This window comes from Ranitomeya imitator, chromosome 6, assembly GCF_032444005.1.
Source record: "Ranitomeya imitator isolate aRanImi1 chromosome 6, aRanImi1.pri, whole genome shotgun sequence".
Taxonomy (NCBI): domain Eukaryota; kingdom Metazoa; phylum Chordata; class Amphibia; order Anura; family Dendrobatidae; genus Ranitomeya; species Ranitomeya imitator.
In genome coordinates, this window is record NC_091287.1 from 481,856,316 (window position 1) to 481,871,835 (window position 15,520).

A 15,520-nucleotide genomic window follows, 5' to 3' on the forward strand; every position below is an offset into this window, starting at 1 on the left:
AAGATCGCCAAAAAAGACGTGCCAGCCAGCATGCGTCGTGCGATGGTGAGGAGCGCCTGCCCACTCAGGCCTCATTCACACTACATTCTATAAACGGGTTTTCCCCCAAAGAAAAGTTCATTTTATTCAATAGATCTTGGAATGATGATAATTTCCACAATTGGATGTGTTTAAAAATAATGTTCCTGTGCTGAGATAATCTTATAAATGTGCCCATGCTGTGTACTGTGAACATTTTATTTAAACCCATCCAATTGTGGAAATTATTATTCCAAAACCCTATTGATTTAAAAACGAACTTTTGATTGTGGGTAAACCCCTTTAAATATTCAAGTTGCCTCTTCAGAGAGGAAGAGGACTTAAACTTTAGCGCTTCCTATTGGAAATGGCAATCCTAAAACTCGGCATGGACCCATTAGTAAGCCTCGCTCTATGACTTCAGATAGAAGCCAAACCAGAATCGCAATGTGCAGTCAGTGTTTGGGGGTATGGCCACTCATCAGTGCCAAAGTAGGAGATCTGGATTGGCTAGGTGAGAGGCTTAAGACTGGGATCTAAGGGCTAACGTTTCTATTTGTGAAGAATTACAAGCCAAGCATGGCATGTCAGAGTGAGGAGACTTATTCGCCATACGTGCTACCCTGGAGAATATCAGATCTCCTACTTCATACTATGTAATTTATACCATGCTCATGTTCTTATAGGGTTTAAAACGCTGATTTTATTTATTTATTTATTTTTAACAATACAAAAAGATCAGTCAGTTTCACCACAAACCTTACTGCTGCGAAATATTGTGTTCTAAGAAGAGAACTATCCGAACTGTCGCATAATAGCATAGCATGGTATCAAAATGTGACCGGATGAACAGGACAGGAACGCTCTCAAATCCATATTTGAATTATCAAACATTTTGATTGCTCGGGGTCCAAGTGCGGAGACCCCATATATTGCTGAGATGACAGGAAGACTTGCTATGCTGAGTAATGTGACCGTGGTGCTGTGTTTGGATATGTACAAAACCCATGTATCTCCCATACCACACGAAGATCATCTCTGTGACTGGCTGCAGCGGTCAGATGGCTGGAATGGAAGGGTCCCAGAGAGGGAAGGATCCATGTGGGATTCTCTGTGGCCCTTGTAAATCCTTGTTTTCTCCTCGGCAGTTTTGGCTGGGAATTTTCCCACCAAGAATGGTTTGGATTAATGGAGTCTTTTGGTTGTTGGGTAGGGCCTGTTAGGATGGTGATTACTGAACTGTTTGGTAAAAGCAGCCTCTTGGGTGCAAACAAATATGCATTGTCTGCCAGAATAACACTGGGTCATTGGGTGAAAAATAAATACAAATCCCATGTGACCACTGTATAAAAGACCACATACAGGGAACTTAGGCTCACCATACTTGCCTGCTCAGAAAACGGTTCCCTTGACTCCCCTCCCTCCCTGATGTTGGTGTCTTTATTGGTTCCCCTCAGCCTCTTTGTTAGAAGGGGTAAGCCACTCCTAAATAAAATGGTATTTATGAAGTTTAGATTAAAAGGAAACTGTTAGCAGGTTTTTGCTATTTAATCTGTTGACAGCATGATGTTGGGGCAGAGAGCCTGATGCAGGAATGTCAATTGCTCAGCAGCTTCCTGTAGTTTCAATACAATCTGTGTTTTATCAGCAAGAGATGATCACTGCAGAACTAGGTTTTGTGTGTCGGGCAGTCTAGATATTCTGGTGTAACCCCTGCCTCCACCACTGATTGTCAGCTCTCTGGTTATGCACAGTGTAAACAGGAAGTTGCCAAATAGTGGTGTTGGCCTCAGCATTCATAGCACCGCTACATCTACAGCACAGAAAACAAGGATTTTATTAAAATTGCACCAAGTAGTCCTGTAAGGGACATATCGCTAGAATCAGGAGCTGTGCCCCTACATCGTGCTGCTCTCAGATTACATGGCAAATGCCTGCAGACAGACTGCATTTTTTTAAAGTTATGTCTTCATCACTACTGATCTTGACATATTGCTCCACAGCGACTTGTGCTGGAGCGAGGGGGGGTTCAGCTTTGTCAGTCTAGTGTCCTTTTCTTATTTGAGACCTTCGAAACCATTAACTACTTGTTGAGGAATTTTTTTTATTTACCTTGACCCACCCCTTAGTGTGATCACTTAAATAGCAATGTTCTTATTCTCAATGTATGAATTAACAAGCGATCCATAAGCGACAGCCAGTGCTCCAGACTGTGTCCGGTAAGATGTAAGCGGTCAGACCGGCACACAACAGGTTACACACGGTCTGTCATCCAATAACAGATATTATTTCAGATGGGGTTAGTTGCACATAATGAACAGAATTATTCCAGCCGCCATCAGGAGACCAGAAGAGGGATATACTGCATACTGGGAGTGATCCATCGGGGCAGACATACTGCATGGACCAGAAGAGGGATATACTGTGTACTGGGAGTGATCCATGGGGGCAGACATACTGTATGGGCCAGAAGAGGGATATACTGTGTACTGGGAGTGATACATGGGGCAGACATACTGTATGGACCAGAAGAGGCATATACTGTATACTGGGAGTGATCCATGGGGGCAGACATACTGTATGGACCAGAAGAGGGCTATACTGTGTACTGGGAGTGATACATGGGGGCAGACATACTGCATGGACCAGAAGAGGGATATACTGTGTACTGGGAGTGATACATGAGGGCAGACATACTGTATTGACCAGAAGAGGGATATACTGTATACTGGGAGTGATCCATGGGGGCAGACATATTGTATGGACCAGAAGAGGGATATACTGTATACTAGGAGTGATACATGGGGGCAGACATACTGTATGGACCAGAAGAGGGATATACTGTATACTGGGAGTGATCCATGGGGGCAGACATACTGTATGGACCAGAAGAGGGCTATACTGTGTACTGGGAGTGATCCATGGGGGCAGACATACTGTATGGACCAGAAGAGGGATATACTGTATACTGGGAGTGATACATGGGGGTAGACATACTGCATGGACCAGAAGAGGGATATACTGTATACTGGGAGTGATACATGGGGGCAGACATATTGTATGGACCAGAAGAGGGATATACTGTATACTGGGAGTGATCCATGGGGGCAGACATACTGTATGGACCAGAAGAGGGATATACTGTATACTGGGAGTGATACATGGGGGCAGACATATTGTATTGACCAGAAGAGGGATATACTGTATACTGGGAGTGATACATGGGGGCAGACATATTGTATTGACCAGAAGAGGGATATACTGTATACTGGGAGTGATACATGGGGGCAGACATACTGCATGGACCAGAAGAGGGATATACTGTATACTGGGAGTGATCCATGGGGGCAGACATACTGTATGGACCAGAAGAGGGATATACTGTATACTGGGAGTGATACATGGGGGCAGACATATTGTATTGACCAGAAGAGGGATATACTGTATACTGGGAGTGATACATGGGGGCAGACATACTGCATGGACCAGAAGAGGGATATACTGTATACTGGGAGTGATACATGGGGGCAGACATACTGTATGGACCAGAAGAGGGATATGCTGTATACTGGGAGTGATACATGGGGGCAGACATACTGCATGGACCAGAAGAGGGATATACTGTATACTGGGAGTGATACATGGGGGCAGACATACTGTATGGACCAGAAGAGGGATATACTGTGTACTGGGAGTGATACATGGGGGCAGACATATTGTATGGACCAGAAGAGGGGTATACTGTATACTGGGAGTGATACATGGGGCAGACATATTGTATTGACCAGAAGAGGGGTGTACTGTATACTGGGAGTGATACATGGGGGCAGACATACTGTATGGACCAGAAGAGGGATATACTGTATACTGGGAGTGATCCATGGGGGCAGACATACTGTATGGACCAGAAGAGGGATATACTGTATACTGGGAGTGATGCATGGGGCAGACATATTGTATTGACCAGAAGAGGGATATACTGTGTACTGGGAGTGATCCATGGGGGCAGACATACTGTATGGGCCAGAAGAGAGATATACTGTATACTGGGAGTGATCCATGGGGGCAGACATACTGTATGGACCAGAAGAGGGATATACTGTATACTGGGAGTGATACATGGGGGCAGACATATTGTATTGACCAGAAGAGGGATATACTGTATACTGGGAGTGATATATGAGGGCAGACATACTGTATGGACCAGAAGAGGGATATACTGTGTACTGGGAGTGATACATGGGGGCAGACATACTGTATGGACCAGAAGAGGGATATACTGTATACTGGGAGTGATACATGGGGGCAGACATATTGTATTGACCAGAAGAGGGATATACTGTGTACTGGGAGTGATACATGGGGGCAGACATACTGTATTGACCAGAAGAGGGATATACTGTGTACTGGGAGTGATCCATGGGGGCAGACATACTGTATGGACCAGAAGTGGGATATACTGTATACTGGGAGTGATACATGGAGGCAGACATACTGTATGGACCAGAAGAGGGATCTACTGTGTACTGGGAGTGATCCATCGGGGCAGACATACTGTATGGACCAGAAGAGGGATATACTGTATACTGGGAGTGATACATGGGGGCAGACATACTGTATGGACCAGAAGAGGGATATACTGTATACTGGGAGTGATACATCGGGCAGACATACTGTATGGACCAGAAGAGGGATATACTGTGTACTGGGAGTGATCCATGGGGGCAGACATACTGTATGGGAGTGCGACATCTTCATTACCACGTACCCGCATCATTGCTGCTTTCTCCTACTCTTTCATTAAAATATTAATCATTTGTATAATTATCTGTATTGTAGATCTCTTGCTGCTGAATGGGGAAGATACGGACTGAGGTTTAATGTTATTCAGCCGGGACCAATAAAAACAAAGGTTCGCTGACTCTTTATTAATGAATTTCATTTTCTTAGTGTACATCTGAAAGAAAAAAAAATTCTACTGCTTTTATATCTTTCTGGACGAGATTACTTATTAAGTGATATAATATTGTTAAAAATATATGTTTAGTATAATTTGTATTGTTTTTTTTGTGTGTGACTTTTTAATCACTTTTTATTCTATTTATTTTGTGTGCTAATATGATGAAAAATCTGCTTTTTTTTTTTTATTTATTTTTTTTTACGGTGTTCATTGTTGGGCTTATGGTACAATTTTATAGCTTGGATTGTTTACAGGACGCTCCCTCCCTCAAATAACCACCTAGATTCTGCTGTCACCATTCATGGAGGCCCCATAAGGAAAGGATTATTCAGCTGCGATCGCTGCTAGTACTGATCCATGGTACGCAGCTGACCTCCCGCTGCCAATGGTGCCGCTTCTGCATATCGCGGTTTGCAGGATATCTCCTATTGTGGCGTTCATGTGCGGTAGATGTCGGAAAGGGGTTGAAAAAATCCTCCCATGTTCACTTACCACCGGCACAGGACAGACGCCACCTCTCCACCTCTCCGACACACTGCGCTCTGGTATGATGTCATTATGGGCGCCGGCGCTCTCCTTCGGTCCACTTTCTGATGTCCTGGGTATTTCTCAGGATCTCCGGTGCCCTGTGTCTGCAGATGCCGGCCTCAGAGGCAGCTCATGTTTGACACTTCTGGTGTAGAACATTCATTTTTATTTATTCAAAACTAGACCTTTATAGTGAGGGACATACGGTATTCGAAGAGGTTTATAAGTGGATCACTGGAAGTTTTCTTTAAAAAAACGATGACTAAACACGCATTATTGAACAATTTTTTTTTTATTTTTACATTTTGAAGGGTGCCTTTAGCCGTTTAGACCCAACAGGAACCTTTGAAGGTGACATGATAAAGAGGATCCCGTGTGGTCGCCTGGGCACACCAGGGGAAATCGCAAACCTAGCCATGTATCTCTGCAGTGACTATGCAAGCTGGGTGACTGGCGCGGTAAGTGTGTAAGACTTGTCTTCACTCGTTTTATACCATTGGATTACATACCGTACTTCTATTTTTCGACTTCATTTAAGGTAAAATCAATTTCAAGATTTAAGCTAATAATGTGTCTTTTTGTTTTTTTGTTTTTCGCTTTAGATCATCCGAATGGATGGCGGTGAATATGTTTCAATGGCTGGAGAATTTAACAGCTTACGAAAGGTGAAGGAAACTTGTCAGTATTAATAATTATCTATAATATAACGCTGGGAGCGTCACTCTGTCCGAAGCCTTTATAGACTGCGCAAGCGCCGGAGCAGTCTGGCCCCCACAGAGTGACGCTCCCAGGAGATCGCGGTATGCGTAAACATATACATAGTAACATAGTAACATAGTTAGTAAGGCCGAAAAAAGACATTTGTCCATCCAGTTCAGCCTATATTCCATCATAATAAATACCCAGATCTACGTCCTTCTACAGAACCTAATAATTGTATGATACAATATTGTTCTGCTCCAGGAAGACATCCAGGCCTCTCTTGAACCCCTCGACTGAGTTCGCCATCACCACCTCCTCAGGCAAGCAATTCCAGATTCTCACTACCCTAACAGTAAAGAATCCTCTTCTATGTTGGTGGAAAAACCTTCTCTCCTCCAGACGCAAAGAATGCCCCCTTGTGCCCGTCACCTTCCTTGGTATAAACAGATCCTCAGCGAGATATTTGTATTGTCCCCTTATATACTTATACATGGTTATTAGATCGCCCCTCAGTCGTCTTTTTTCTAGACTAAATAATCCTAATTTCGCTAATCTATCTGGGTATTGTAGTTCTCCCATCCCCTTTATTAATTTTGTTGCCCTCCTTTGTACTCTCTCTAGTTCCATTATATCCTTCCTGAGCACCGGTGCCCAAAACTGGACACAGTACTCCATGTGCGGTCTAACTAGGGATTTGTACAGAGGCAGTATAATGCTCTCATCATGTGTATCCAGACCTCTTTTAATGCACCCCATGATCCTGTTTGCCTTGGCAGCTGCTGCCTAGCACTGGCTGCTCCAGGTAAGTTTATCATTAACTAGGATCCCCAAGTCCTTCTCCCTGTCAGATTTACCCAGTGGTTTCCCGTTCAGTGTGTAATGGTGATATTGATTCCCTCTTCCCATGTGTATAACCTTACATTTATCATTGTTAAACCTCATCTGCCACCTTTCAGCCCAAGTTTCCAACTTATCCAGATCCATCTGTAGCAGAATACTATCTTCTCTTGTATTAACTGCTTTACATAGTTTTGTATCATCTGCAAATATCGATATTTTACTGTGTAAACCTTCTACCAGATCATTAATGAATATGTTGAAGAGAACAGGTCCCAATACTGACCCCTGCGGTACCCCACTGGTCACAGCGACCCAGTTAGAGACTATACCATTTATAACCACCCTCTGCTTTCTATCACTAAGCCAGTTACTAACCCATTTACACACATTTTCCCCCAGACCAAGCATTCTCATTTTGTGTACCAACCTCTTGTGCGGCACGGTATCAAACGCTTTGGAAAAATCGAGATATACCACGTCCAATGACTCACCGTGGTCCAGTCTATAGCTTACCTCTTCATAAAAACTGATTAGATTGGTTTGACAGGAGCGATTTCTCATAAACCCATGCTGATATGGAGTTAAACAGTTATTCTCATTAAGATAATCCAGAATAACATCCCTCAGAAACCCTTCAAATATTTTACCAACAATAGAGGTTAGACTTACTGGCCTATAATTTCCAGGTTCACTTTTAGAGCCCTTTTTGAATATTGGCACCACATTTGCTATGCGCCAGTCCTGCGGAACAGACCCTGTCGCTATAGAGTCACTAAAAATAAGAAATAATGGTTTATCTATTACATTACTTAGTTCTCTTAGTACTCGTGGGTGTATGCCATCCGGACCCGGAGATTTATCTATTTTAATCTTATTTAGCCGGTTTCGCACCTCTTCTTGGGTTAGATTGGTGACCCTTAATATAGGGTTTTCATTGTTTCTTGGGATTTCACCTAGCATTTCATTTTCCACCGTGAATACCGTGGAGAAGAAGGTGTTTAATATGTTAGCTTTTTCCTCGTCATCTACAACCATTCTTTCCTCACTATTTTTTAAGGGGCCTACATTTTCAGTTTTTATTCTTTTACTATTGATATAGTTGAAGAACAGTTTGGGATTAGTTTTACTCTCCTTAGCAATGTGCTTCTCTGTTTCCTTTTCGGCAGCTTTAATTAGTTTTTTAGATAAAGTATTTTTCTCCCTATAGTTTTTTAGAGCTTCAATGGTGCCATCCTGCTTTAGTAGTGCAAATGCTTTCTTTTTACTGTTAATTGCCTGTCTTACTTCTTTGTTTAGCCACATTGGGTTTTTCCTATTTCTAGTCCTTTTATTCCCACAAGGTATAAACCGCTTACACTGCCTATTTAGGATGTTCTTAAACATTTCCCATTTATTATCTGTATTCTCATTTCTGAGGATATTGTCCCAGTCTACCAGATTAAGGGCATCTCTAAGCTGTTCAAACTGTGCCTTCCGAAAGTTCAATGTTTTTGTGACTCCCTGACAAGTCCCCCTAGTGAAAGACAGGTGAAACTGCACAATATTGTGGTCGCTATTTCCTAAATGCCCAACCACCTGCAGATTTGTTATTCTGTCAGGTCTATTAGATAGTATTAGGTCTAAAAGTGCTGCTCCTCTGGTTGGATTCTGCACCAATTGTGAAAGATAATTTTTCTTGGTTATTAGCAGAAACCTGTTGCCTTTATGGGTTTCACAGGTTTCTGTTTCCCAGTTAATATCCGGGTAGTTAAAGTCCCCCATAACCAGGACCTCATTATGGGTTGCAGCTTCATCTATCTGCTTTAGAAGTAGACTTTCCATGCTTTCTGTTATATTTGGGGGTTTGTAACAGACCCCAATGAGAATTTTGTTACCATTTTTCCCTCCATGAATTTCAACCCATATGGACTCGACATCCTCATTCCCTTCGCTAATATCCTCCCTTAAAGTGGACTTTAGACAAGACTTTACATAGAGACAAACCCCTCCTCCTCTCCGATTTTTACGATCCTTTCTAAACAGACTGTAACCCTTTAAGTTAACTGCCCAGTCATAGCTTTCATCTAACCATGTCTCGGTTATTCCCACTATGTCAAAGTTACCTGTAGATATTTCTGCTTCTAGTTCTTCCATCTTGTTTGTCAGGCTTCTGGCGTTTGCGAGCATGCAGTTTAGAGGATTTTGTTTTGTTCCAATCTCCTCACTGTGGATTGTTTTAGAAATGTTCTTACCTCCCTTCTGAGTATGTTTTCCTGGGTCGTCTTTGTTCGAGTCTAATGTTTTTCTTCCCGTCCCCTCTTCTTCTAGTTTAACGCCCTCCTGATGAGTGTAGCGAGTCTTCTGGCGAATGTGTGTTTCCCAGGTTTGTTGAGGTGTAGTCCGTCTCTGGCGAGGAGTCCATCATACCAGTAATTCACACCGTGGTCCAGGAATCCAAATCCTTGTTGTCTGCACCATCGTCTTAGCCAGTTGTTTGCATCAAGGATCCTGTTCCATCTCCTGGTGCCATGCCCGTCTACTGGAAGGATAGAAGAAAAAACTACCTGTGCATCCAGTTCCTTTACTTTCTTCCCCAACTCTTCAAAGTCCTTGCAGATTGTCGGTAGGTCCTTCCTTGCCGTGTCATTGGTGCCAACATGTATCAGAAGAAATGGGTGGACGTCCTTGGAGCTGAAGAGCTTTGGTATCCTATCGGTCACATCCTTGATCATCGCACCTGGAAGGCAGCATACTTCTCTTGCAGTTATGTCCGGTCTGCAGATGGCTGCTTCTGTGCCTCTCAGTAGTGAGTCTCCCACCACCACCACTCTTCGTTGCTTCTTGGCTGTACTGTTTGCTGTCACTTGTTGCTGTGTACCCTTTTCTTTTTTGCTTGCTGGTATTGCTTCCTTCTTAGGTGTGCCATCTTCATCCTCTACAAAGATTTGATATCGGTTCTTCAGTTGTGTGGTTGGTGATTTCTCCATGGTCTTCTTGCTTCTTTTGGTCACATGCTTCCACTCATCTGCTTTTGGAGGTTCTCTGACACTTTTTGCACCTTCTGTGACCAGTAGAGATGCTTCTGTTCTGTCTAGAAAGTCTTCATTCTCTTTGATGAGTTTCAAAGTTGCTATTCTTTCTTCCAGACCCCGCACCTTTTCTTCTAAAAGGGCCACTAGTCTACACTTCTGACAGGTGAAATTGGATTCTTCTTCTGGTCGATCTGTGAACATGTAGCACATGCTGCAGCTCACCATGTAGGTTGTCACATCTGCCATGTTGCTCCTAGATCCTGCTGACTTGCTGTGTGTTTTCCTTCTTGTGTAATCTACTCAGCCAAGCTCTCTTGCAATAATGTCCTACAGGCAAAAATTCTGTAAGGCGCGCGGTTTGGTGATGCTTTCGAAGCAGCTGGTCCCGGCTGTACCCAACGATCTTCTAGCTTAGGGAGACTTCGCTTCTCCCAGAAGGCACCTGGAATATGCAAATTAGCCTCCTGAAGCTTGAATCCCTGGTTTGGTGATGCTTTCGAAGCAGCTGGTCCCGGCTGTACCCAACGATCTTCTAGCTTAGGGAGACTTCGCTTTTCCCAGAAGGCACCTGGAATATGCAAATTAGCCTCCTGAAGCTTGAATCCCTGGTTTGGTGATGCTTTCGAAGCAGCTGGTCCCGGCTGTACCCAACGATCTTCTAGCTTAGGGAGACTTCGCTTCTCCCAGAAGGCACCTGGAATATGCAAATTAGCCTCCTGAAGCTTGAATCCCTGGTTTGGTGATGCTTTCGAAGCAGCTGGTCCCGGCTGTACCCAACGATCTTCTAGCTTAGGGAGACTTCGCTTCTCCCAGAAGGCACCTGGAATATGCAAATTAGCCTCCTGAAGCTTGAATCCCTGGTTTGGTGATGCTTTCGAAGCAGCTGGTCCCGGCTGTACCCAACGATCTTCTAGCTTAGGGAGACTTCGCTTCTCCCAGAAGGCACCTGGAATATGCAAATTAGCCTCCTGAAGCTTGAATCCCTGGTTTGGTGATGCTTTCGAAGCAGCTGGTCCCGGCTGTACCCAACGATCTTCTAGCTTAGGGAGACTTCGCTTCTCCCAGAAGGCACCTGGAATATGCAAATTAGCCTCCTGAAGCTTGAATCCCTGGTTTGGTGATGCTTTCGAAGCAGCTGGTCCCGGCTGTACCCAACGATCTTCTAGCTTAGGGAGACTTCGCTTCTCCCAGAAGGCACCTGGAATATGCAAATTAGCCTCCTGATGCTTGAATCCCTGGTTTGGTGATGCTTTCGAAGCAGCTGGTCCCGGCTGTACCCAACGATCTTCTAGCTTAGGGAGACTTCGCTTCTCCCAGAAGGCACCTGGAATATGCAAATTAGCCTCCTGAAGCGTGCCGCCATCTTCCCGGTCCTCGGCCTGTGACGTTCAGTTCAGAGGGCGCGATGACGCGCTTAATGCGCGCCGCCATCTGACTGACCAGTCACAGCCAGAGGACCCGGAAAATGGCGGCGCGCAGCGGTGGAACGGGGCCAGGTGAATATAGCAAGTGCTGGGGGGCCTGAGCTGGTGGCAATACCGGCATCTGACCCCCACAGCGCACCGGTGTCCCCGCCTGCTCAGGCCCCCCAGCACTCTGCGCCCAGCGACGATAGGTGAGTATGGTATTTTTTTTTTTTTTTTATATATATATTGCAGCAGCATACGGGGCATATAATACCATGGAGCATCTTATAGGGGCCATAAACCATAATGGAGCAGTGTACGGGGGCATATATTATGGAGCATCTTATGGGGACCATAAACCATAATGGAGCGGTGTATGGGGCATATACTATGGAGCATCTTATGGGGGCCATCAACATTTATGGAACAGCGTACGTGGCATATACTATGGAGCATCTTATGGGGGCCATAAACCTTTATGGAGCAGTGTATGGGGCATATACTATGGAGCATCTTATGGGGGCCATAAACCTTTATGGAGCAGCGTATGGGGCATATGGATGGGAGCAGCACATGACAGGACGGGGGCGCAGGATGGGAGCAGCACATGACAGAACGGGGGCACAGGATGGGAGCAGCACATGACAGAATGGAGGAGCAGGATGGGAGCAGCACATGACAGGATGGGGACGCAGGATGGAGCAGCACATGACAGGATGGGGACGCAGGATGGAGCAGCACATGACAGGATGGGGACGCAGGATGGAGCAGCACATACCAGGATGGAGACCATATACCAATATAAATGCTCGCCACCCGGGCGTAGAACGGGTTCAATAGCTAATAGGTATATATATATATATATATATATATATATATATATATATATATATATATATATATATATATATATATATATATATATATATATATATATATATATATATATATATATATATATATATATATACAGGTCCTTCTCAAAAATTAGCATATAGTGTTAAATTTCATTATTTACCATAATGTAATGATTACAATTAAACTTTCATATATTATAGATTCATTATCCACCAACTGAAATTTGTCAGGTCTTTTATTGTTTTAATACTGATGATTTTGGCATACAACTCCTGATAACCCAAAAAACCTGTCTCAATAAATTAGCATATTTCACCCATCCAATCAAATAAAAGTGTTTTTTAATAACAAACAAAAAAACCAACAAATAATAATGTTCAGTTATGCACTCAATACTTGATCGGGAATCCTTTGGCAGAAATGACTGCTTCAATGCGGCGTGGCATGGAGGCAATCAGCCTGTGACACTGCTGAGATGTTATGGAGGCCCAGGATGCTTCAATAGCGGCCTTAAGCTCATCCAGAGTGTTGGGTCTTGCGTCTCTCAACTTTCTCTTCACAATATCCCACAGATTCTCTATGGGGTTCAGGTCAGGAGAGTTGGCAGGCCAATTGAGCACAGTAATACCATGGTCAGTAAACCATTTACCAGTGGTTTTGGCACTGTGAGCAGGTGCCAGGTCGTGCTGAAAAATGAAATCTTCATCTCCATAAAGCATTTCAGCCGATGGAAGCATGAAGTGCTCCAAAATCTCCTGATAGCTAGCTGCATTGACCCTGCCCTTGATGAAACACAGTGGACCAACACCAGCAGCTGACATGGCACCCCACACCATCACTGACTGTGGGTACTTGACACTGGACTTCAGGCATTTTGGCATTTCCTTCTCCCCAGTCTTCCTCCAGACTCTGGCACCTTGATTTCCGAATGACATGCAAAATTTGCTTTCATCAGAAAAAAGTACTTGGGACCACTTAGCAACAGTCCAGTGCTGCTTCTCTGTAGCCCAGGCCAGGCGCCTCTGCCGCTGTTTATGGTTCAAAAGTGGCTTTACCTGGGGAATGCGGCACCTGTAGCCCATTTCCTGCACACGCCTGTGCATGGTGGCTCTGGATGTTTCCACACCAGACTCAGTCCACTGCTTCCTCAGGTTCCCCAAGGTCTGGAATCGGTCCTTCTCCACAATCTTCCTCAGGGTCCGGTCTCCTCTTCTCGTTGTACAGCGTTTTCTGCCACATTGTTTCCTTCCAACAGACTTACCATTGAGGTGCCTTGATACAGCACTCTGGGAACAGCCTATTTGTTGAGAAATTTCTTTCTGGGTCTTACCCTCTTGCTTGAGGGTGTCAATGATGGCCTTCTTGACATCTGTCAGGTCGCTAGTCTTACCCATGATGGGGGTTTTGAGTAATGAACCAGGCAGGGAGTTTATAAAAGCCTCAGGTATCTTTTGCATGTGTTTAGAGTTAATTAGTTGATTCAGAAGATTAGGGTAATAGGTCGTTTAGAGAACCTTTTCTTGATATGCTAATTTATTGAGACAGGTTTTTTGGGTTATCAGGAGTTGTATGCCAAAATCATCAGTATTAAAACAATAAAAGACCTGACAAATTTCAGTTGGTGGATAATGAATCTATAATATATGAAAGTCTAATTGTAATCATTACATTATGGTAAATAATGAAATTTAACACTATATGCTAATTTTTTGAGAAGGACCTGTATGTATATGTATATATATATATATATATATATATATATATATATATATATATATATATATATATATATATATATATATCTATCACAGATTTAGACTGAGCCTAAGAACCTCACCATCAGAATACAGTTAATGATGGATTCCCTCCTACCTTTTTCTGTATCTGCTATGTACAGTTATACATAGAAGCTGTAGATGCTAATCTGTTTAACAGCAAAAATATTTTGTAGGCAAACATGAATGCAAAAATAACTTTTAGGCAAATATATGAATACAATAAAATGCCCGTGAATATATGTAATATCCATTAAGTGCACAATTCCTTCTCCTTGGCTGTAAGTTTGAGCATTTCTGTGGTTTAGTACCAACACTGTGTAGGAGATTGGAGCTGTAAATGGCCACATTGGAGAGGACTATTCATATTGCAGCACATAACATGTTATGTTCCTTGTGCAGGTGACTAATGAGCAGTGGGATCTCATGGAAAAACTAATCCGGAACACAAAAGGCTCCTAATTGAAGATGGCCTTCAATAACACATAGAGGAGAAGGGAAGAATAATGGAGGATTTGTGCCCAAAATCTTCAATTACTAAAACGGAGTTACTGTATCGGGTCCACTTAGCCACTACTACTATTCTCCACATCACTGGGAATAATATTGACTAATCTGTTTTGTCTATGTTAGGTTATGTTCACACAGAGGATTTTTTTAGCAGGATTTTGGGTCAGTTGCTCCAAAATCTACAGAAAAAAACCCGCTTCAAATACACCTTGTTTGAATACTCTTCCTATTCAGTTCAATGGAAAATCTATTTTCCTGTTCAGATTTTTGAGCTTTATTTTTCCCCACAAGGTGACAAGTCATTTATTTTGAGGTGGATCCCTTTTGGAATCCGCTGCAGACAGTGTGTGTGTGTGTAGAAACACACTTGAGTAACCACTTCAGAAAAGAAAAAGCAGAGTTTCCTGACTTGGACTCCTCTTGGGGTGGTGGAAATAATCCAGATTTTTCAGCCTCTGTGTGAACATACCCTTAAGCAAATCTATTACTTAATTGTGAAAAATGTATTTAACGGAAGAAAATGTGCATTTTCTGTGAACTCGTTTATAAACGGAACCTGTGATTTTCTGAGATTTACCAATTCAGCTTAAAATTGAGGATCATCTGGTTGATTTGCACTGAATGACACCATGTTCTGTATGTCTTTGTCACCTTATGCCTTAATGCATTGCAATAAACACTGTAGGAACCTACTTCTGCGCTTGGTTTGTACAGAACTGTAGATGTGACATATTTGAACCATAACCGGTGTGAATACTTTGGTGTGAATAACCGGTTTATATCCACATGGTGGGATTGCTCTTAAGGAGTATGTGATTTTTAGATCAGACGTGCAGCGGTAGGTTTCATAGCCAGTCCTGTACTGCACTTTTAGCTGCGGAAACCTATCCATCTGGGTAAAAAGAGCGCCTT

The 15,520-nt window shown here is 43.2% G+C and overlaps 1 protein-coding gene across 1 annotated transcript in view; it reads left to right on the forward strand.

The window, feature by feature from the left end:
- Window positions 1–15,300, forward strand: part of DECR1 (2,4-dienoyl-CoA reductase 1) — a 59,546-nt gene extending 44,246 nt beyond the window's left edge. The window contains exons 7-10 of the mRNA XM_069731588.1: window positions 4,858–4,930; window positions 5,818–5,964; window positions 6,109–6,171; window positions 14,501–15,300. Coding sequence (XP_069587689.1) covers window positions 4,858–4,930; window positions 5,818–5,964; window positions 6,109–6,171; window positions 14,501–14,560 — 343 coding nt within the window. The 3' untranslated portion in view covers window positions 14,561–15,300. The remainder of the gene's footprint in view (window positions 1–4,857; window positions 4,931–5,817; window positions 5,965–6,108; window positions 6,172–14,500) is intronic.
- The last annotated feature ends 220 nt before the right edge of the window (window positions 15,301–15,520 follow it).